The 22,714-nt window shown below is 46.2% G+C and overlaps 1 protein-coding gene across 3 annotated transcripts in view; it reads right to left on the reverse strand.

Moving 5' to 3' along the window:
• The window catches only part of LOC101127525 (protein kinase cAMP-dependent X-linked catalytic subunit), a 109,029-nt gene that overhangs the window by 69,266 nt on the left and 17,049 nt on the right, over positions 1-22,714 (reverse strand). For all 3 annotated transcript variants that reach the window (XM_004063745.5, XM_055376373.2, XM_055376372.2), the window contains exon 2: positions 693-861. In XM_004063745.5, the coding sequence (XP_004063793.2) occupies positions 693-861 (169 nt within the window). The remainder of the gene's footprint in view (positions 1-692; positions 862-22,714) is intronic.

Below are 22,714 nucleotides of genomic sequence, written 5' to 3' on the forward strand. Positions count from 1 at the left end.
ATGTGAGGACACAGTGAAAAGGCGCCATCTATGAACCAGGAAGCGGGTCCTCACCAGACACTGAATCCACCGTGTCTTGATCTTGGACTTTCCAGCCTCCAGAACCATGAGGCAAACGTCTGTCATTTGTAAATTACCAAGTCTAAGATCCTTTGTTATAGCAGCCTGAATGGACTAACACACCTACCCTAGGACATAAGACTGTTGTGTACAATCAGCTGGAAGTGTGTGGGCTGCATCTAAACGGGATATCTCTCATCCACAGTCAACCAGAAACCCAACGAAACCTGAAGCCCAGCCCCGTCCACGTGACTGTGGTCCCTTAAAAACCAACTTAACCAGTTCTGCCGAGAGCTATAGATGCAGAACCCAAGGAGGTGAGGAGACAAAGATTCCTGCATCCTTTTCCAGGCAGAGATACTTGGTTCACCCAGGAGAGGAGCAAGGGGCCTTGGGCACGGACTTCTGAACACACAGCATTTCTTTTTGGACCTGGTCAGCCATGGAGGTCAGGAGCCCTGGAGGTATTCTAGCTCTAAGATCAGAGGCTGATAAGACCTGACAGGTGGAGACTGCTGTGGCCTAAGGCTTTGCACGCAGGCCATGGTCTCGGCCCACCCAGCTTCCTATAAGAAGAGACACACAGGGGTCTAGGGAGAGTGCGTGGGGAGAGGCTTCAGGAGGGGACTCACAGCCTGATGAGGAACGGGTGGCTGACTTCCTTCAGGACAGACTTCTCATTGTGCACGTGCTGCTCCTGCTTCAGGCGGATGACGTCGGGAATGCTCATCACCTTGAGGGCGAAGAAATGCTTGGCTGTCTTCTCCTTCACCAGGTGCACCCGCCCGAACGTCCCAGTGCCTGGAGAGAGAACAAATCGACAGAGGCCATTAAGTCTCCTGACAAAGGGAAAAACCACCGCAGCCAAGCAATCAGCGGGGGGCTGCACCAGGACGGCAAACACAGACCCCAAGTGAAACTTTCAGAGACTTTGTGTCATGGTGCATGTGGGCTGATGGCATTTAGTGAGAGGCGATCTCCTGGAATTTTCCACTGAATACAGAAATTGCAGAGAGAGAAAGAGGGAGAGAGAGGGAGACAGAGAGAGCCATCTGCCTCTGAATGGTTCCTCAATTTGGGGACAAACTGGCCATAATTTCTGCAGATCAGTCTTCGCACACAGCACACCCACACGCCCCACACACCCACATGGAGAAGCATTAGAGTAATAGTAAATGTATTTATATAACATGCCTTTTTCTCTTCAGGCTCTCTGGTTTTATCAGAAATACAGACAGGGTGTAAAACACACAGCCCTCCTCAATACGGCTGTTTCCTTAACGCACATTAAGGCTTGCTCAAAGTACGGAGTCTGTATTCTACAATCTGGCGTGGGTTGGGATGAAGTGCTATATAGGTGCCCACAAACAGAAAACAAAACAACAACAACAACTGCAACCACTACAAATATAAAAGAAAACCAATAGCTCTACTGTATTCTGCTGGGACATTTTCAATCCAAACACTCTCTTCTCCTCCTTCCCCTCCTCCATCTCTTCCTTCTCTTTTTTCTCTTCCTCAATCTTCTCCTCCTTCTCTTTCATCTCTTCCTTCTCCTCTATATCCTTTTCTTTTCCACTTCTTCCTCCTCCTCCATCTCCTCCTCCTCTCCCTCCTCTTCCTCCCACCGGGGTGCATCTAAATGAAGAAATCTAATACTCAATGAGATGTAAAAGAAAATCAAAATCTCTAAACAAGCTTTGCTTGTTCCTCCTCCTCCTTTCTCCTCCTCCTTCTCCTCTTCTTCCTCTTCATCCTCCTCCTCTTCCTGTAACACATTGATCCTACAAGGTGTGCACGTGTTCACGCACATATTGAAATATTCTTCACGTAGCATAAATGTTCTTGGGTTAATGGAACGAATAGTGCAGTGGCGCCATCACAGCTCACTGTAGCCTCTACCTCCTGGGCTCAAGCAATCTTCCCGCCTCAGCCTACCCAGTTAATTTTTGTACTTTTTGTAAAGAGGGGGTCACACTGCGTTGCTCAGGCTAGCCTTGAACTCCTGGGCTCAAGTGATCCTCCTGCTTCGGCCTCCCAAAGTGCTGGGACTACAGGCATGAGCCACTGCAACTGATGCAGGATTTCTAGAGTATCCCTAAATTGCCTTTGACCTACCTTGATCCCAGCGTCAGCAGCCCCTTACTGACATGCAAGTCATTCCTCAGCAATATTTTTAAACAACGCATTCACAGCTGCAGACAGAGATGAGCAACTAAAACAAAACTGCCCTCCCGTATTATGTGATCACACCCACCCCAAACAGCAGAGAGGCTTCTCAGAAACTGACATTCAGAGAAAGGATGGTTTGGAAGTGTATCCTTCTGAGGAACCAACATCTGTTGACGAGCAAATCTCACTAATCAATATTGATCCATTTACCTATCCATTCATTGGCTGATACTCCTGTGCCTGCTTTATGCTAGAGTGCAAAACCCAAGAGAACCAGGATCTTCCAGACACCTGCACTCCCATGTTTATGACAGCACTATTCACAACAGCCAAGACGTGGAAACAACCTCAGTGTCCGTCCAAGGGCAAATGGATAAAGAAAACATGGTACATATACACGATGGAATACCATTCAGCCCTAAAAAAGAAGGAAACTCTGGCATTTGCAGCAACATGGATGGAATTAGAGGCTATTATGTTCAGTGAAATAAGCTAGGCACAGAAAAACAAATATTAAATATCGCATGATCTCACTTATACAAGGAATCTGACATGGTTTGGCTGTGTCCCCACCCAAGTCTAATCTTGAATTGTGGCTCCCATAATCCCCACGTGTTGTGGGAGAGACCAGGTGGGAGGTAACTGAATCATGGCAGTGGGTTTTCCCATGCTGTCCTCCTGATAGTGAATAAGTCTCACGAGATCAGATGTTTTAATAAATGGGAGTTTCCCTGCTCGCGCTGTCTTCTTGCCTGCTGCCATGTAAGACGTGACTTTGCTCCTCCTTTTACCTTCCGCCATGACTGTCAGAACCTCCGCAGCCATGTGGAACTGTGAGTCCATTAAACCTCTTTCCTTTATAAATTAACCAGTCTCAGGTATGTCTTTATTAGCAGCATGAGAATGGACTAATGCAGAATCTACAATAGTCAAACTCATAGAAGCAGAGAGTAGAGAGGTAGTTATCAGAGGATAGGGCTTGAGGGGGAAGGGGAAATATATTGGTCAAAGGATACAAAGTTTTAGTTGAACAAGATAAATAAACCATGGAGATCTACCATACACCTAGTTCATATAGTTAACAATACTGAACTGATAAATGAAATTTTATATATAAATAGCTCACATATACAATAGTAAAATTGTATATATGAAAATTTGCTTAGAGGGTAGATCACATTATATTGTTTTGTCTTTTTTTTTTTTTTTTTTGAGACAGGGTCTCTCTCTGTTGCCCAGGCTGAAGTGCAATGGCACAATCAATAGCTCACTGCAGCCTTGACCTGCCAGGCTCAAGTGACCCTCCCACCTCAGCCCAAATAGTTGGGACTACAGGCATGCACCACCAAGGGCGGATAATTTTTTAAATTGTGACTGGGTATTTTTGACTGGTTTGAGAAGAAAAAAAAAAGACCACAACCATACAATGGATTTCCTTCCAAGAGTCTGGAATGCCATTGATTGCACACGGTAACATGAAAAAGTTGTACTTAAGCTACCAATTTTACTTAGAGTATTTGCTGTAAACTAAAATCCCCATGTTGTAAAATATCTAAGCTAATGAATGATGAATTTACTAGCTTATAGGGCAGACTGGGAAGGGAGGAGGAGAAGTAACCCTTGCTTTTTAAGTGAAGTTTCCGATAATGAATATTTTATTATGGCAGAAATAGAAAGTGAACTACAAGATAAAGTGTAAGAAGGAAACAATGTCAATAGCTGACAAGTGTTCAATTTTTTAAAAAAAGTAAACAAATAATGAAATAGTAACACATTTTTAAAGTATATTCTCTTAGTTAATTTGGAAATAAAATAGGTTTTATTACAGTACAACACGGTGTGGACAAAATTAGGTGGAATCAGGTGAAAGACAGGAAGTGGGAGAAGGGCTTTGAGGACTGTGAACTGATACAGTTTAGGTGTTTGACTATGGCCACTGATGCTTCAATTGGATAAGACACAATTAGGAATCAGGAACACTGGCATCCAACCCAAGCTTATCCTGCCATTGGACCTATGAAATGGGCAACAGAGTAGCCTTTTAGTCTCCTGTTGCTCTTCTTTCCAACAGAACTTGCATATTATTAGGAAACATTAAATTCTTGCCACACCCTAAAATTCTAATAATGCAATGAATATGGTCCTTGACTTTTCTTCCTCTAGCTGCTTCCTTCCTCCTTATTTATCTTTCTCTATCACCCACCCCAAGGAACCCATTCATTGGCTTGTTTACCGCATAACATTCTGTCTTCTTAGCACTTGTATTTGACCCTCAACAGAGAGAATTCTCCATGCCTACTTTAAGAACAACAGCTATGACTCAACAGATTTCTCACACTTCTGTGACTTCTTTAAAGCTTTCTCTGAGCTGTGTGCATTATAAGCATATAAAACTCAAAACACGTTACTTATGCACTGCAGCGGATCTTTGCGCTACCCTGGGAGATACTGTCAGTCCCGCCAAAGCCACAATCAGATTGCAGAAGTATGTCGGTAAACAACCTTATTCAAAGCAGACAGAAGTGGCATGCTGTCATGTTTAAGGTTTATCAGCTTAAGTGCACAGAAGACAAAGGCAACATTTAATGGTGCTGGTAGATTTTCCCCGCTTGGTGTTGGAAGGCTCTCCAGTACACATTTGCCAGTTATCATTATCTCACTTGAGGAGAAAATGTCTATTTGTAGCCTTCTCTGCAGCTAAGGGTGGCCATCTGACCCAGCTTTGCCCAATAAGACATAAAAAAAGAGTCTTTTCAAGTGTTTCTAGGCAGGTCAGCTCTTTCCTTCCTGATAAGGGAGATCTTGAAGGTAAGTGGTCCATTCCCCACCCTAGAGATCCCCTCCATCTCTCTCCAAGCTAAGTAGTAGTGTTACGCATGAGGGAAATCAGATGTGGAGTTTATGTCTTTTAATTTTAGATTCAGGGGGTCCATGTGCAGGTTCATTACGTGGGTATATTGCATGATGCTGAGGTTTCGGCTTCTAATGATCCCGTTGCCCAAGTAGTAAACAGTTTCCAATAGGAAGTTTTTCAGTCTTTTCCCCACTCCCTCCCTTCCTCTTTTTGGAATCCCCAGTGTTTATTGTTCCCATCTTTGTGTCCATGAAGTACTCAGTGTTTAGATCTCACTTATAAGTGAGAACATGCAATATCTGGCTCTCAATTTTTTGCATGAATTTGTTTAGGATAGTAGCCTCCAGCTGCATTCACTTTGCTGCAAAGGACACGATTCTGTTCTTTTGCAGGGCTGCAATGTGGAGATTAAAGTCAAAGCTTTAAGGGGAAAGCTTAAGTATGGGTTCTACAATCCCTTACCCACAGTGGCTAAAGCTAAAGGCTCTGAATACTCAAAGTGTCTTCATCAACACACCTGGCCGCAAAACTGGACCTTGCCTAACGTGAGACTGTTCAGGCTTGATCCTTCTTGGGGTGAATATCTACCTATTTCACTACAGAAATATTCTTGTCTTGATAACAACATCCAGCCCAGACTCTGCTGAGGGTGTTGTATAATTAAAAAGGACATGCACCCATTCTCATCCCAAATTTAGAAAAATCCCCAAATTCCCAAATACACCTGATCTATACATTTCAGAGACTTAGAAGGACCATGGCAATCTCGGGAAGGTGTGGCTACTTTTAAGGTGGGCACACCCTTTTTATAGCAGGTGCAATACAGTGGGCTTTTCCTCCAACATTCAAAGAGTTGTTTCTCCAGCCAAGTGCCAGACGAGGAAGGTGGATCAGATTTATGAGCCATTCTGTGTGTGCAATTCTGATCTGTAAACATTAATGCGGGGTGGACTCAGGTCTCCTCTCTCCCACTGGAGAACCTCCTGCTTTTTGAAAGCCTCTGACAGTGTGGCCACTCTCTCTGCATTCCCTCATCCATCTATCCCTCCTCCCCTACCCTATCCATCCTTCCCAAGCCCTTGCGTCCAACTCACACACAAACACATCCTGGCCTGTTGTTGTTGTTGTTGTTGTTGTTGTTGTTGTTGTTGTTGTTGTTGTTACAGAGTCTCGCTCTGTCGCCCAGGCTGCAGTGCAATGGCGCAATCTCAGTTCACTGCAACCTCTGCCTCCTGGGTTCAAGCGATTCTCCTGCCTCAGCCTCCAAAGTAGCTGGGATTACCAGTGCCCGCCACCCCACCTGGCTAATTTTTGGATTTTTAGTAGTGACAGGGTTTCACCATGTTGGCCAGGCTGGTCTCAAACTCCTGACCTCAAGTGATCCACCCACCTCGGCCTCCCAAAGTGCTAGGAGTACAGGCATGAGCCACTGCACCTGGCCACATCCCAGCTTTCTGTCTCGAGGGATGGGAACAAGGAGAGAGACGACCTCCACTCCCAATAACGAGCAAACATCATAAACTTCAACTTTCCCAGAAAAATGCCATGGGCATCTTCTGAGCTCCACCCAAATACAGGCATGTGTAACTGTAAACATACACATACACATTACGGTCACCAAAAAATGACAGCCTTTATCCCGAATGTTTAGACAACTCAGCAGAACTAAAATATTAGGTGAATCACCATGACCATGGAAAATGCTGAAAGGTTCCCTTGTTAGTGAAGACTCACAACTGGCGGCTGGGGGGCTGGGAGGAATCTACAGCCAGGCACCGTAGCTCACAACTGTAATCCCAGCACTTTGGGAGGCCAAGGCAAGAGGATGTCTTCAGGCCAGGAGTTATCGACCAGCTTGGGCAACACAGCGAGAGCCCCTTGTCTACAAAAACATAGAGATCTCATCCCTATTAAAAGAAATTAGCCAGGAGTCATGGTGCACTCCTGCAGTCCCAGCTACTGGGGAGGCTGAAGTGGGAGGATCGCTTGAGCCCAGGAGGTGGAGGTTGCAGTGAGCTATGGTTGCCACTGCACTGCAGTCTGGGCAACAGAATGAAACCCTGTCTCCAAAAATAAATAAATAAAAAATAAATAAGGCCAGGCACAGTGGTGCACACCTGTAATCCCAGCACACTGGGAGGCTGAGGTCAGAGGACTGCTTGAGCCCAGGAATTCCCGACCAGCCTGGGCAACATGGTGAGACCCCTATCTCTAGGAAAAAATACAAAAATTAGCCAGGCATGGTAGTGTGCACCTGGAGTCCCAGCTGCTCAAGAGGCTGAGGCAGGAGGATTGCTTGAGCCCAGGAGGTTGAGACCAGCCAGGGCAACATGGTGAGACCCTGCCTCTATTTAGAAAATAAACAGGCCGGGCACAGTAGCTCACACCTGTAATCCCAGTGCTTTGGGAGGCCAACATGGGAGGATCGCTTGAGCCCAGGAGTTTGAGATCAGCCTGGACAACACAGGGAGACCCCAGCCTCTATTAAAAATACAAAAAAATTAGCCAGGCATGGTGGCGGGTACCTGTAATCCCAGCTACTCCAAAGGCACGAGAATGTCTTGAACCAGGGAGCAGGAGGTTGCAGAGCTGAGATTGCACCACTGCACTGCAGCCTGGGCAACAGAGGGAGATTTTGTCTCAAAAAAAAATTTTTTTTAAATAATAAATATATCTCTCTTGGTTCAAAAATCTAAAGAGAAATAATTTTTTTAAATGTACAAAGCTAGGTACGAGAAAGAACAGAAAACACATTTCTCACTGTGAAAAGAGATGGCCTTTTCCTCTCTTCCTCAAGCCCAGCAAATCCTAAATCCCTCTTGCCTGTGACTTTGGAGGGAAGGAAGGAGGCGGCCAGCAGAGACAGAAGCGAAGACAGCAGGCCACCGTGTTTATCATCACGAAGCCCATTCATAGTAAACAAGTGTCCAGAAAGAGGAGAAACACGGATTTAAGTTTCTTTGGTTATATTTTTAAATTTTGCTAGAACTCAAAACACTTCAGGAGATCTGTATGGAATAAACACAGGGACCGTGACATGGAATTTCACGCGGTCACAAAACGGAAAAGAAACCAACCAACCCTGAGTACTTTCCCTTGGGGTCCGTGGGTATATGGGATGGGGTGAGGAAGGTGACGGGAGAAGGACCGTGTCTCACTGCAGCACATTCCCGGGAGTAGATTCACAGATGATCTCAGACACCAACAGCTGACACCATCTGAGCCCAGTTCTTCCTCTGTGCTGCAAGAGCAACGCCGCACAGCTAGCTCGGCCCTTCACAGGTCACCTAAATACAGCCAATCTCCCCTCTCCCCACTTCGTGTGCGTTGAATGGGGTGCCCTGGAAAAGATACGCTGACGTCCTAATCCTTGGTACCTGTGAATGGGACCTTAGTTGGAAATAGGGTCTTTGCAGATGTGATTAAGATATACACAAAGGCTGGGCACAGTGGCTCACCCCTGTAATCCCAGCACAGGAGTTTGAGACCAGCCTGGGCAACACAGCAAGACCTCAGCTCCACTTTTTTAAAAAATGAAATTAAAAAAAAGATATACATTAAGGTGAGGTCATCCTGAAGGTGGTCCAATATGAGCGGTGAACTAATAAGGAAACACAGACGCAGAGGAGAAGGCCAGGTGGAGAAAGAGGCAGAGAGTACAGTGATGCGGCCACAAACCTAGGGACACTTGGAGCCCCCAGGAGCTGGGAGAGGCAGGAAGGAGCTTCCCCTGGAGCCTCCAGAAACAACTGGATACAACTGTAGTGGATTGAACTATGGTCTCCCAGAAAGATATGTCCATGTCCTGACCCACAGAACCTGTAAATGAGACCTCATTTGGAAAAAGGGTCTTTGCAGATGTAATTAAGTTAAAGATCTCAAGGTGAGGTCACCCAAAATTGGAGTGGACCCTAAACACAATGACGGGTGTTCCTGTAAGAGAAGAAGAGAAGACACAGACACAGGGGAGAAGGCCACGTGGAGACGGAGGCAGAGACCGCAGTGATGCGGCCACAAGCCCAGGGACGCCTGGAGCCCCCAGGAGCTGGGAGGGGCAGGAAGGAGCCTCACCTAGAGCCCGCAGAGGGAGCACAGCCCTGCCGCATCTGCACTTCAGAGTTGTGGTCTCCAGGACTGTGAAACAATGAACTTCTGTTATTTTAAGGCACCCACTCTGTGGTATGTTACCAAAGCAAATATGCCCAGGGGGTACAAATTCAACCAAATAGTTCCAAATTTAGCCAAGTACATTCCCTAGCAATGCTGCGAGCTCAGAGTCAAAGGTATAACTCCACCATCTCTAAGAACCTGAAAGAGGCTTCCAGGGTGGTCTGAACTATGCAGACCTCAGCAAACAGCAACATCCCAGGAAAGAGTGGGGCTAAGGAGCTACTAATCCCTATTCCTACAAAGGCAGCCTAGACATGTCTGAGCCTTCCCAGGCCGATCACTAAGGAATGTCCACAACGCAGAGCCGCCCAAACATGGGAGAAGACAGAAGTCTTCAAAGGAGCCGAGATGAAAAACCAAGTTCAAATTGTAAACTAGGCTGGGCAGGGTGGCTCACGCTTATAAGTCCAGCACTTTGGGAGGCCTAGATGGTGGGATCACTTGAGGCCGGGAGTTCAAGACCTGCCTGGACAACATAGCGAGATCCCAGCTACAAAAATAAAAATAAAAAATTACCCAGGTGTGGTGGTGCACAGCCGTCGTCCCAACTACTTGGGAGGCTGAGGTGGGAGGACTGCCTGAGCCTGGGAGGTCGAGGCTGCAGTGAGCTAAGATCGCATCACTGCACTCCAGCCTGGGCAACAGAGCAAGACCCTGTCTCAAAACAAAAAACAACAACAACAAAAACAAACAGGAAACTAATGGCTGATATTTTAGTCATCTATATATAAATCCCTTCATAATCTTTACTGAGGTAAGAACCACATTTTCATCCAAAAAAAACAAGGTAGTTGGCCGGGCACAGTGGCTCACACCTGTAATCCCAGCACTTTGGGAGGCCAAGGCAGGTGGATCACAAGGTCAAGAGTTCAAGATCAGCCTGACCAACATGGTGAAACCCTGTCTCTACTAAAAATACAAAAATTAGCCGGGTGGTAGTGGCACGCTCCTGTAATCCCAGCTACTCAGGAGGCTGAGACAGGAGAATCGCTTGAACCCAGGAGGTGGAGGTTACAGTGAGCCAAGATTGTGCCACTGCACTCCAGCCTGGGCAACAGAGCGAGACTCCGTCTCAAAAAAACAAAAACAAACAAACAAACAAAATAAGGTAGTTAAGCAAGAATTTGGTAGGAGTGGTCACAGGGAGAGATTACTTTCTGGGTCTCAATCTTTCCCTCTACCAAGTGTTGGTTATTTCCTTTCATCAGTACAAATATTCTGAGGTGCATAAAGATCTGACTCAAGCTTCATCTCATTCAGCTTCTGCAGTATTCGCTACTCTCTGTTGAAAAAAAAAAATCTAGTGGCTAAACGTAAATGAAAAAAAGTACCTATTAATTACACTCTAACCTCGGTTCATCCTGGGAAAGGGTTTCAGGGCTCATAATCCTGGCAGACTTCTATGTAAATAAAGTACTTTGCTCGAACTACTGTAATAACCTAACACAGACTGGAGGACTTAAAGAGAACTTTCTTCTCTCACAGTCCTGGAGGCTGGAAGTCGGAGACCCAGGTGTGGGCAGGGCTGGTTCCTCCTGAGGCCTCTCTCCTGGGCTTGTCGATGCCATCTTCTCCCTGTGTCCTCACAGGGTCGTCCTCTGTGTGTGTCTGTGTCCTCATCTCTGTTTTTATTTATTTTTTATTTATTTCTACTTTGTGAGATGGAGTCCTGCTCTGTGGCCCAGACTGGAGTGTAGTGGCACGATCACAGCTCACTGCAACCTCCACCTCCTGGGTTCAAGCGATCCTCCGGCCTCAGCCTCCCAAGTAGCTGGGATTACAAGCATGCACCACCACAGCCAGCTAATTTTTGTATTTTTAGTAGAGATGGGGTTTAACCATGTTGGCCAGGCTGGTCTCAAACTCCTGACCTCAAGTGATCCGCCTGCCTCAGCCTCTCAAAGTGCTGGGATTACAGGCATGAGCCACAACGCCTGGCCTAAAATAATTCTTGCATACACACTTTCCATCTTGGGTCCTTCCTGAGAATAAACCCACCTGAACAGGGCACCTGTTCCTTCCTTCAGCCCTTCCCTCCTTCTTTCATCTGTTTCTTTCCTTCTTTCCTCTCATTCCTTCTTTCCATCCTTCCTTTCTCCCTTTTTCCTTCCTCTTCTTTCCATCCTCCTTTCTCCCTTCCTTCCGTCTCCTTTCCTTCCTTTCTCCCTACTTTCTTCCTTCCCTCCTTCTCTCTCTCCTTCCTACTTTTTTCTTCCTCAGCCATCTCACTACTACGCCTCATTCAAGAGGCGTCATCCCATCACAGTTAAAAGCTGTGTGACCTTGACAAGCCCCCTAACCTCTCTAAAATTCATCTACAAAATACGGACCATAATCTTTACCCCCACTGGGTTTAAGTGAAATAACACACAGAAAGCACATCACACAGAATAATAAACGTAGTAAATGAATGCATCTGTGAGTGTGAAAACATTCAAACATCGGCTTCCCAAATGTCCCATGTGGCGGTGGTTACCCAGCCCTATCCATTTGGCAAGGACTCCTCCCAGTGTGCACTTCAAATGGGTGATTTTGTTGTATGTACACCTGAATGGCACCGACCCGCCTCCCCCAAGATAGGCTAAGAGGAATTTTTAAAAAAAAGAAAAAGTAAGCAAAACCAGGCTCGGTGGCACATGTCTGTAATCCCAGCACTTCGGGAGGCCAAGACAGGTGGATCACGGGAGCCCAGGCGTCCAAGACCAGCCCAGGCAACATGGTGAAACCCTGTCTCTACAAAAAATTTAAAAATTAGCTGGGCATGGTGGTGCACATCTGTGGTCCCAGTTACGCAAGAGGCTGAGCAGGGAGGATCTCTTGAGCCCAGGAGGTAGAGGCTGCAATAAGTGCCATGACTGCACCACTGCACTCCAGCCTGGGAGACAGAGCAAGACCCCCTCTCAACAACAACAACAAAAAGTAAGCTTCATAGAAGCAGAGCTGGTGTGTGTTTCTTCTTATTCTGCGTGGCACTGAATATAGACATTCATGAGGACCTGTGAGCTGAACAGCACAGCTCACCTTCCAGAATCAAGGATCTCACACCAGTAAGTGGGGGCTGGGAGCAAAATCTCCTGCCACAGGGAAATGGATAAGAGGAGGAGTTTGCACTCCCAACTCAGCTCCTTTATTCCAAAAGTCTGATATGTCCAAAACATAAGTCTTAAGATGCCCATTGAAGACACGTAGGCAGGTTCCATCTGTACCAGGTCTGGGAAACAATATCTCTACTTATGATCCCAGAATGAAAGCTGATGATTTTTTTTTTTTTTTTTTTTTTTGGAGATGGGGTCTCACTCTGTTGCCCAGGCTGGTCTTGAACTCCTGGCTTCAAGCAATCTTCCACCTCAGCGCCCCAAAGTGTCAGAATTGCAAGCGTGAGCCACTACACCTGGCCTTGAACATACTTACTCTGTTTTAAATCTTTTTTTTTTTTTTTTTTGAGACAGAGTCTCATTCTGTCACCCAGGCTGGAGTACAGTGGCGCGATCTCAGCTCACTGCAACCTCCACCTCCTGGGTTCAAGTGATTTTTCTGCCTCAGCCTCCAGAGTAGCTGGGATTACAGGTGCCTGCTACTACGCCCGACTAATTTTTGTAGTTTTAGTAGACACGGGGTTTCACCATGTTGGCCAGGCTGGTCTCCAACTCCTGACCTCAGGTGATCCGCCCACCTCGCCTCCCAAAGCGCTGGGATCACAGGCGTGAGCCATCACACAGACCAAATCTATTTTTTAATTATGGTAAAATACACACAACATAAAATTTACCATCTTAATTAACCATTTTGAAGTGTACAGATTAACGGTGTTAAATACATTCACAATGTTATCCAACCAACACCACCAACCATCTCCACTTGGACTTACTTTTATTTATTTTTAATTAATTAATTAATTTTTTTTAAGAGACAGGTCTCACTCTGTCCCGCAGGCTAGAGTGCAGTGATGCAATCTCGGCTCACTGCAGCATAAACTCCTGGGCACAAGCCATCAGCCCACCTCAGCCTCCCAAGTAGCTGGTACTACAGGCATGCACCACCATGTCTGGCTAATTTTATTTTTGAGATCTCACTTTTTCGCCCAGGCTGGTCTCAAAGTCAAGGGATCCTCCCACCTCAGCCTCCCAAAGTGCTAGAATTACAGGCATGAGCCACTGCGCCCAGACTTAACTTACTTTTAATGGGAAAAGTCACATGCAGGTCCTCAGTAAGCATATTAACTTAGCCAATAATAAGGTAACATAATGAGAAATCATGTGGGTGGGACAGCAAATGGCTGATGTCAAAGTAACTTGGATAACAAAAATCACTAATTTTTTAGATGTTTTGAGGATTATACACCTAAGAGGTAAGTCCCTTAATAAATTGTAAATGCCAGTCAACTATAAGAATTCCTAAGGCTCAAAAACAGCTGACACAACAGTCCCTGAATTAAACACATGCATTGTCCATCACCACCCTGCACACTCACCCCACATATTTTAAATAATCTGCATTTCTTTCCTTAAACTGTGATGCTTAAGGAATCTGGAACATGGGCATCCCAGGGGCTAAAAAAAACAGGATGCACCAATTCAATGGGGGAGAGAAGGTGAGGGTGGATGAGCCCTAATTCTCCCTAAAATGCAGGAGAAAAAAACCCCAAACAGGCCAATGTTGAGACATCATGAACAGAAATCTTTGCAAGAGGAGAGCGTCACAGTGGCCCTGCTGAGACACCAAGGACAGCGTCGTGTTCCTCATGGACACTCCAAGAGAGGTGGCTACATGGAAAATACACTTCAAAAAAGGTAAAACCCCATCCTGGCCAACATGGGAAAACCCCATCTCTACTAAAAATACAAAAAATTAGCTGGGCGTGACGGCGCATGCCTGTAATCCCAGCTACTCGGGAGGCTGAGGCAGGAGAATTGCTTGAACCCAGGAGGCAGAGACTACAATGAGGCAAGATCACACCACTGCACTACTCCAGCCTGGGCGACAGAGCAAGACTCTGTCTCAAAAAACAAACAAACAAAAAAGGTAAAACCCAGCTGGGCGCGCTGGCTCACGCCTGTAATCCCAGCACTTTGGGAGGCCGAGGCAGGTGGATGATCTGAGGCCAAGAGTTCAAGACCAGCCCAGCCAACATGGTGAAACCCCATCTCTACTAAAAATACAACGATTAGCCGGGCATGGTGGCAGGCACCTGTAACCCCAGCTACTCAGGAGGCTGAGGCAGGAGAATTGCTTAAACCTGGGAAGCGGAGGCTGCAGTGAGCCAAGATCACACCACTGCATTCCAGCCTGGGCGACAGAGCAAGACTCTGTCTCCAAAGAAAAAAAAAAGGTTAACTCAAGAAGTGGGCACAGCCCCCATCCATCTTGTCTACAGCCTGGGAGGCCAGTTACATGCCACATTAGCTTGGGAGGGAACATGCTCTTGTTCCACACCTGTAGATGGGTGGAGGCCGGGAGCAGTGGCTCATGCCTGTAATCCCAGCACTTTAGAAGGCTGAAGCAGAAGGATCACTTGAGCCCAGGAGATCGAGACTAGCCTGGGCAACATAGCCAGACACCATCTATACAAAAAAAAAAATTTTTTTTAATGAGCCGGGTGTGGTGGTATGCTCCAGTAGTCCCAGCTACTCATGAGGCAGAGATGGGAGAATTGCTTGAGCCCGGGAGTTGGAGGCTGCAGTGAATTATGATAGTACCACTGCATTCCAGCCTGGGCAAAAGAGCGGGACCCCCATCTGTTTAAAAAAAAAAAAAAAAAAAAAAAAAAGTGAGGCTCTTCTCCATAAGTGATAATTTGCTTCTATATTGAGAAAGGACTTTGGAGAAATATATAAGACACATTAATATGGGCACCTGGGTGGAAGGAGAGGGCAAATTCTGCACAGGTGAGGCACAAAAACAGATGCATTTCACTATATAACTTTCTCACCTTTTAAAATTTATGACTATAGAAATAGTTCATCTACATAGGTTCAATTTATGTTAAATTGATAAGTGAAACCGACGCATTGCATTAAATAATTGTTTCAAAATAATGATATCAGAATGTACACATTTATCATCCTCAAACTCAGTTCTTTTCCTTGACATTTTCCCCCCTGGGTAAAATCAATAAAAGAACATTAAATGCTACCAGGTAGGAAATAAGTGTGTGAAACACGCAGTTCTTCTTTACGAAGTCGATTTTTGGAATTACTGCTGCAAACAAGTATAATGACCTTCTATTTTATAGAGAGGAAAAAAATCTGTTAAAAAGTATTTTCAAAAAAGAGTGTGTGTTGCCAGGCATGGTGGCTCGTGCCTATAATCCCAGCACTTTGGGAGGCCACGGAAGGACATCAGTTCAGGAGTCCTAGACCAGCCTGGGTAGCATAACGAGACCCCATCTCTATTAAAAGATCAAAAAATTAGCAGGGCGTGGTGGTTACACACCTGCAGTCCAAGTTACCTGGGAAGCTGAGGCAGAAGGATCACTTGAGCCCAGGAGTTCAAGACAGCAGTGAGTAGTGATCGCACCCCTGTGCTCTAACCTGGGTGAGAGAGCAAGACTCTGTCTCAAAAAATGAATGAATGGGCCGGGCGCGGTGGCTCACACCTGTAATCCCAACACTTTGGGAGGCCAAGGCAGGCGGATCACAAGGTCAGGAGATCGAGACCATCCTGGCTAACACGGTGAAACCCCGTCTCCACTAAAAATACAAAAAATTAGCCAAGTGTGGTGGCGGAAGCCTGTAGTCCCAGCTACTCAGGAGGCTGGGGCAGGAGAATGGCGTGAACCTGGGAGGCAGAGCTTGCAGTGAGCCAAGATGGCGCCACTGCACTCCAGCCTGCGTGACAGAGCAAGACTCTGTCTCGAAAAAAACAAAACAAACAAAAAACAGTGTGCTTACTCTGTGAATAAACTGAAAACTAAAGAACTATGTGTTTTTAAAGGGTGAATCTTATGGTATAGAAATTGTATCTCTATAAACAATGTTTACTTTAGAAAAGAATGTATGCTTTGGATATTCTTGGGAAGGTATTTTTTATTTATATTGCTGCTATAACCAGTGGGTGGAGGAGGAAGAAGATATATTTTAAAGCTTAGAATATTTACTTCAAACTTCAGTTAAAAACAGTAGAGCCAATTCAGCCAAGCTCTGTGTGGTAGATAGTTTGGTGAGTTCACTGGTCTAGACAGTTGGAAACAAACTCCCTCAAAATTTTGCTGAGTCAAACAACATTCCATTTTTACACTGTCCTAATTTAAAAGATGCAGATGTTTCAGAACTACACTCTCCGATGTACAGCGTATTAAATCACACTTTCTCATCAGAAATACAAAATGTGGCCGTGAGTAGTGGCTCACACCTGTAATCCCCACAGTTGGGAAGCCAAGGTGGGCGGATCACTTGAGCACAGGAGTTCAAGACCAGGCTAGACAACAAAGCAAAACCCCATCTCTACTAAAAACACAAAAAACAGCCAGGCATGGTGGCATGCGACTATAGTCCCAGCTACTTGGGAGGCTGAGGCAGAAGGATCACTTGAGCCTGGGGGCGGGGGTTGCAGTGAGCTATGATCACACCACTGCACTCCAGCCTAGGTGACAAAGCGAGACCCTGTCCCAAAAAACAACAACAAAATACAAAATGTATATCACAGAAGTGAAAAGAAAAACAAGAAATTCTCATCTTCTCCCACAACACTAACAGATGTGAAGCCAGGGAAAGGTTCGTGATTTCTGGCTCAGTGTATTTATACAAGCACAGTACGTGCAGCTTTCAATAACATTTGAGTGCAACTCTACCAAGAAAAACAAGGGTTGGTTTTCACACATCTACAATACAATCCAGCCAGGTTAAAGATACATCCTAGCCTACCTCCACGATAGTGTTGCGGGATAAATCAGAGACGGTAGAGACCGAGCACAGTTAGGAGATCGCCATTATAATTATAATTATTAAGGTGATCACCAGCTCAGTCGGACTAGGGTCTAGAAAGTCTGAGCCCCGAACAGAGGGCTCAATCACCTTTTAAGCAGTTTGTGGCGGGAGTTACGTGCTGCAGAAAGCGTACTTGCAGAAGCGAGAACAAAGGCAGTTAATTACTCTTTTGCATTTGTTACACCATGTGTCTTACATTCTTGGGAATACATACTTTTGCAGCAATTGCTTATCAACCTTGTGACTTTACAGCTGCACTAGGGAGGGAAGCAAGAACTCGCCGTGCCTCAAGGAATGTCAAACGATGGAACACAGATAAGCCTCTCTGGGCATAGAGGAGGGATAAGCAGTTAGTATTCTCTCTTAACCCAGTCCCCCCACCCCGGGGGGGCGGGCTACACTACATTCTACCTTCAAGAAAAATAACAATTTTTCGACCATTACACTTATAAAATTCATTAATTCCCCCTTCAATAGGATGCAATAATCCCGCAGGACTCCCCCGAATTACCCTTGAGATCAGCTTCTCAAACTGAGTCCATTAACATTTGGAGCTGGATGATTCTCTGTGGTGGGGCCATCCTGTGCACTGTAAGGTGGCAAGCAGTGACCCTGGACTCCACCCACCTGTTATCAGTAGCACCTCCCTGAGCTGTGACAACAAAAATGTCTCCAGACTTGTCCAGGGAAGAAGTATCTCCCTGATGGAGCTGAATTGCCATTGGCAGAGAATCTCTGCCACAGACAGATAGAAAGATAGGTAGATGGGTATGACAGACAGATAGATGGATAGATAGAAAGATGATTGATTGATTGATTGATTGAATGACTGACTGGATGGATGGATGGATGGATGGACAATGGGTATGATACATACATGGAAAGAGAAAGATGATACATTGATTAATTGATTGGATGGATGGATGGATGGGTAGGTGGGTAGGTAGATAGGTAACAGATAGGATAGATAGGTGATACGTAGATAATTAGGATGGTTAGATAATTGATAGGTAGGTAGGTAGATAATAGATGGGATGGGTGGAGAGGGGGAGGGAGGGAGAGCGAGAGTGGGGAGGGGAGAGAGAGAGACAGAGAGAGAGAGAGAGAGACAGAAAGAGAGAGACTGACTCTCACGCTAAGGCAGGTTCTCTCAGCCTAGCACTGCCAACATTTGAGGCTGGACGATTCTCTGTAGGGCCATCCCGTGCACTGCAAACCTGCAGAGCGGCGTCCCTGGGCTCCACTCACCACACGCCATCAGCATCCACCCCCAGTAGTGACAACCACAACTGTCCCCAGACACTGTCAAGTGCCCTGTGGGGGAAGGCCGGTCCCCAGTTGAGACCCCCCGTTTTGGAGCAAGCACTGCCCGTAGTATTGCCTGCAATGATAGGAATGTTCTCTATCTGCACTGTCCAAAATGGTAGCCACAAGCTCACAAGTGGCTACTGAGGATTTGAATTGAGGCTATGGAGAGTAAGCAACTGTTTTTTTTTTTTTTTTTTTTTTTTTTTTAGACGGAGTCTCGCTCTGTCACCCAGGCTGGAGTGCAGTGGCGCGATCTCAGCTCACTGCAAGCTCCGTCTCCCAGGTTCACGCCATTCTCCTGCCTCAGCCTCCTGAGTAGCTGGGACTACAGGCACCCACCACCACGCCTGGCTAATTTTTTGTATTTCTAGTAGAGACAGAGTTTCACCATGTTAGCCAGGATGGTCTCAATCTCCTGACCTCGTGGTCCACCCGCCTCAGCCTCCCAAAGTGCTGGGATTACAGGCGTGAGCCACCGCGCCAGGTCGTAAGCAACTGAACTTTTATTGCATTTAATGTTAGATGGCTTTAGAGTTCCTACCACTGAGACACACTGAATTCTTTGATTAGGTGTCGGCTTCTAACACTCCATAACCACAGTGAAGTGGTTTATGCAGTCCAGGTTTTGAACGCAAAATAGCTTTTGGGAAAAAAAAGGAGTCAATATAATAAATGAATGCATCACTTCCATCATGATTGATATTTTCCTGTGTCTCAGGTGCTGTCTACCTCCAAGAAACTGCAATGAACAACACAAGGTTGGTCCCTCATTTAGTTTTGTTTAGTTCCAGTCGGGCTGGAAGGAGGGCAGGAAGCATTAATGACAGTAAGTCTAACAACTTGGGTGACCTCACATGAGTTTGTTCAGACTTGAGGACTTCAAACAACATATCCATAGGAGAACACTGGGATGCATCTAACCTTGGTCAAGGGGTCAGGGAAGGCCTCTTTAAGAAATAAAATTTCCAGTGAAAATGGGAAGGTGGTGGAGATGGAGGGTTAAAGGCCTGTTCATAAGGCGCTTGGGCAGAGAATGGGCTCAATTAGGCTGCAAGAGGGAGGGTGGAGATGATCACAGCTTAGGGTTTGGGCATCTATGCAGTGAGTGCTGCCGACTTAGGCAAGCTGTGCAGGTGCACAGGGATCTTTTGGGTTGCTTTGATTTGGGGGAAGAAGGGGACACATTTCATGTTGAACCCAGGGGATGTATTGAGATTGAGGGATGGACAAGGTTGAATGGTGCCCCCCAAAAATATGTCTACATCCTAACCCCTGGTGCCTGTGAATGGAGTCTTATTTGAAAATAGGGTTTTTGAGGCCGGGCGCGGTGGCTCACGCCTGTAATCCCAGCACTTTGGGAGGCCGAGGCGGACGGATCACGAGGTCAGGAGATCGAGACCATCCTGGCTAACAAGGTGAAACCGCGTCTCTACTAAAAATACAAAAAAAAATTAGCCGGGTGTGGTGGCGGGTGCCTGTAGTCCCAGCTACTTGGGAGGCTGAGGCAGGAGAATGGCGTGAACCCGGGAGGTGGAGCTTGCAGTGAGCCGAGATCGCGCCACTGCATTCCAGCCTGGGCAACAGAGGGAGACTCCGTCTCAAAAAAAAAAAAAAAAAAAAAAAAGGAAAAGAAAATAGGGTCTTTGTAGTTTCTACTAAGTAAACAATCTCCAGATAAGGCCATTCTGGATTTAGGGTGGGACCTAAATCCAACAACGGGTGTCCTTCTAAGAGACAGAAGAGGAAAAAATAGTAATAATAAAAAATGGCCAGTGAGCATGGTGGCTCACACCTGTAATCCCAGCACTTTGGGAGGCCAAGGCGGGTGGATCACCTGAGGACAGGAGTTCGAGACCAGCCTGGCCAACATGGTGAAATCCCGTCTCCATTAAAAATATAAAAAATAAGCCAGGCATGGTGTCGGGTGCCTATAATCCCAGCTACTGAGGAGGCTGAGGCAGGAGAATCATTTGAACTCGGGAGGCAGAGGTTACAGTGAGCCGAGATGATGCCACTGCACTCCAGCCTGGGCAAAAGAGCGAAACTCCGTCACCAAAAAAATAAATAAATAAATAAATAAATAAATAAATAATTTTAAAAAATAAAGAGGCAGATGAGGAGACACAGACACAGAGGAGAAGGCCACATGGAGACGGAGGCAGACTGGAGTGATACAGCCACAAGCCCAGGGATGCCTGGAGTCCCCAGGAGCTGGGAGATGCAGAAAGGATCCTCCCCTAGAGCCTCCAGAAGGAACTGCATACAACTCTAGTAGACTGAACTGTGGTCCCCACAAAGATATATTCACATCCTCATGTCCAGAACCTGGAATGGGAACTTATTTGGAAATAAGGAACTTTGCAAATGTGATTAAGCTAGGGATCTTGAGATGAGATCGCGCTGGAAAAGGGTGGGCCCTAAATCCAATGACCAGTGTGCTTCTAAGAGACAGAAGAGGAGACACAGGCACAGACGAGAAGGCCACGTGGAGACAGAGGCAGAGACTGGAATGCTGTGGCCACAAGCCCAGGGATGCCTGGAGCCCCCAGGAGCCGGGAGAGGCAGGAAGCTTCCTCCCCCAGAGCCTCCAGAGGGAGCACAATCCTGCCTGCCCTTTGATTTCAGACTCCTGGTGTCCAGGCCTGGGAGAGCATAAATTTCTGTTGCTTGCGTTCCCCAGTTTATGGTAATTTGAGACAATGGAGCAGGACACTCATATAAGAGTGTTGCTGGATATCTTGGGAAAAATGGACCCTCCAACGGGCAGTAGTTGGCAATGCACCCTTCAGGGCTCCTAAGAAAGGTCTAAACTAGATGTGTGCTTTGAGACCCAAAGCCTTAAGATGATAACTGAAGTCACAGGCACAGATGAGATCACCCTTCTAATTTATTTAATGCGATGTTTTTCTTTTAACTTTCAGCAGTCCCATATAAAGCTCTTCCTTCCTCTTTCTCTTTTATTGTAACATCCTATTTTTGTGGATGGAGACAATATCCTCTCCAACTCTTCAAAAAAGATGTCTCAAAGTGAGATTTTTTGTTTTCTCTTATATTTCCCTTTTGGATTTTCTTGTTTTGTTTTGCTTTAGTTTTTGTTTTCGAGACAGGATCTTGTTCTGTCGCCCAGGCTGGAGTGCAGTGGCGCAATCTTAGCTCAGTGCAGCCTTGAACTCCCAGGCTCAAGCAATCCTCCCACCTCAGCCTCCTGAGTAGCTGGGACTAAGGTGTGTGCCACCACACTCAGCTAATTTTTATATTTTTTGTAGAGATAGGGTCTCCCTATGTTGCCCAGGCTGGTCTCAAACTTCTGGGCTCAAGCAATCTTCCCACTCGACCTCCCAAAGTTTGAGTCACAGCGCACATGACCCCCTTTTGCTTTTAATCTTCTCTTAGGTTCTCCAAATGATCTGTCATTTCTGGGACCACATGTCTTTACTTCCGTTAAGCTCTCCCACAGTTTCACTGATAGCTAGATGCCAGATTCATGGTGGTTTTCCTAAGAATGACACATCAGAAAGACTGCCTCAGGTTTCTTCGGTGTAAATGACGCTGGGGGACAGCACTATCCTGGAGTGCCACCACCCCGCTGTCTTCTGTAGCTCTCTCCTACCCAGTGCCTGCCTTTTCATTTCCTTCTATTTCTTTACAAAGAAAACCCTACTGGTGAAAGCTTGCATCCTCCCAAAATTCCCGTGTTGAATCCTCATCCCCAAGGCGATGATGTTAGCAGGTGGGGCCTTTGGGAGGTGTTGAGGTCATGAGGGTGGAGCCTCATGAATGGGATCAATGTCCTTATTAAAGGGACCCTAGAGAGCTCCCTCACCCCTTCCACCATGTGAGGACACAGTGAGAAGGCGCCGTCTATGAACCAGGAAGCCCTCACCAGACACCGAATGTGCCACGCCTTGATCTGTGACTCCCGGCCTCCAGAACTGGGAGCAATAAATGTCTGTTTAAGCCCCCTAGTCTATGATACAGACACTCCTCAACTTACAATGATGACATTACACCCCATAAACCCTTTGTAAGTTGAAAATATGGTAAGTCAAAAATGCATCAAATACACCTAACTTACGAACATCACAGCTTAGCCCAGCCTGCCCTAAACGTGCTCGCAACACTTACATTAGCCTACAACTGGGCAAAATCACCTAACGTGAAGCCTAGTTTACAATCAAGTATTGAATGCCTCGTGTAATTTACTGAATACTGCACTGCAAGTTAA

Source organism: Gorilla gorilla, chromosome X (genome assembly GCF_029281585.2).
Source record: "Gorilla gorilla gorilla isolate KB3781 chromosome X, NHGRI_mGorGor1-v2.1_pri, whole genome shotgun sequence".
Classification (NCBI taxonomy): Eukaryota; Metazoa; Chordata; class Mammalia; order Primates; family Hominidae; genus Gorilla; species Gorilla gorilla.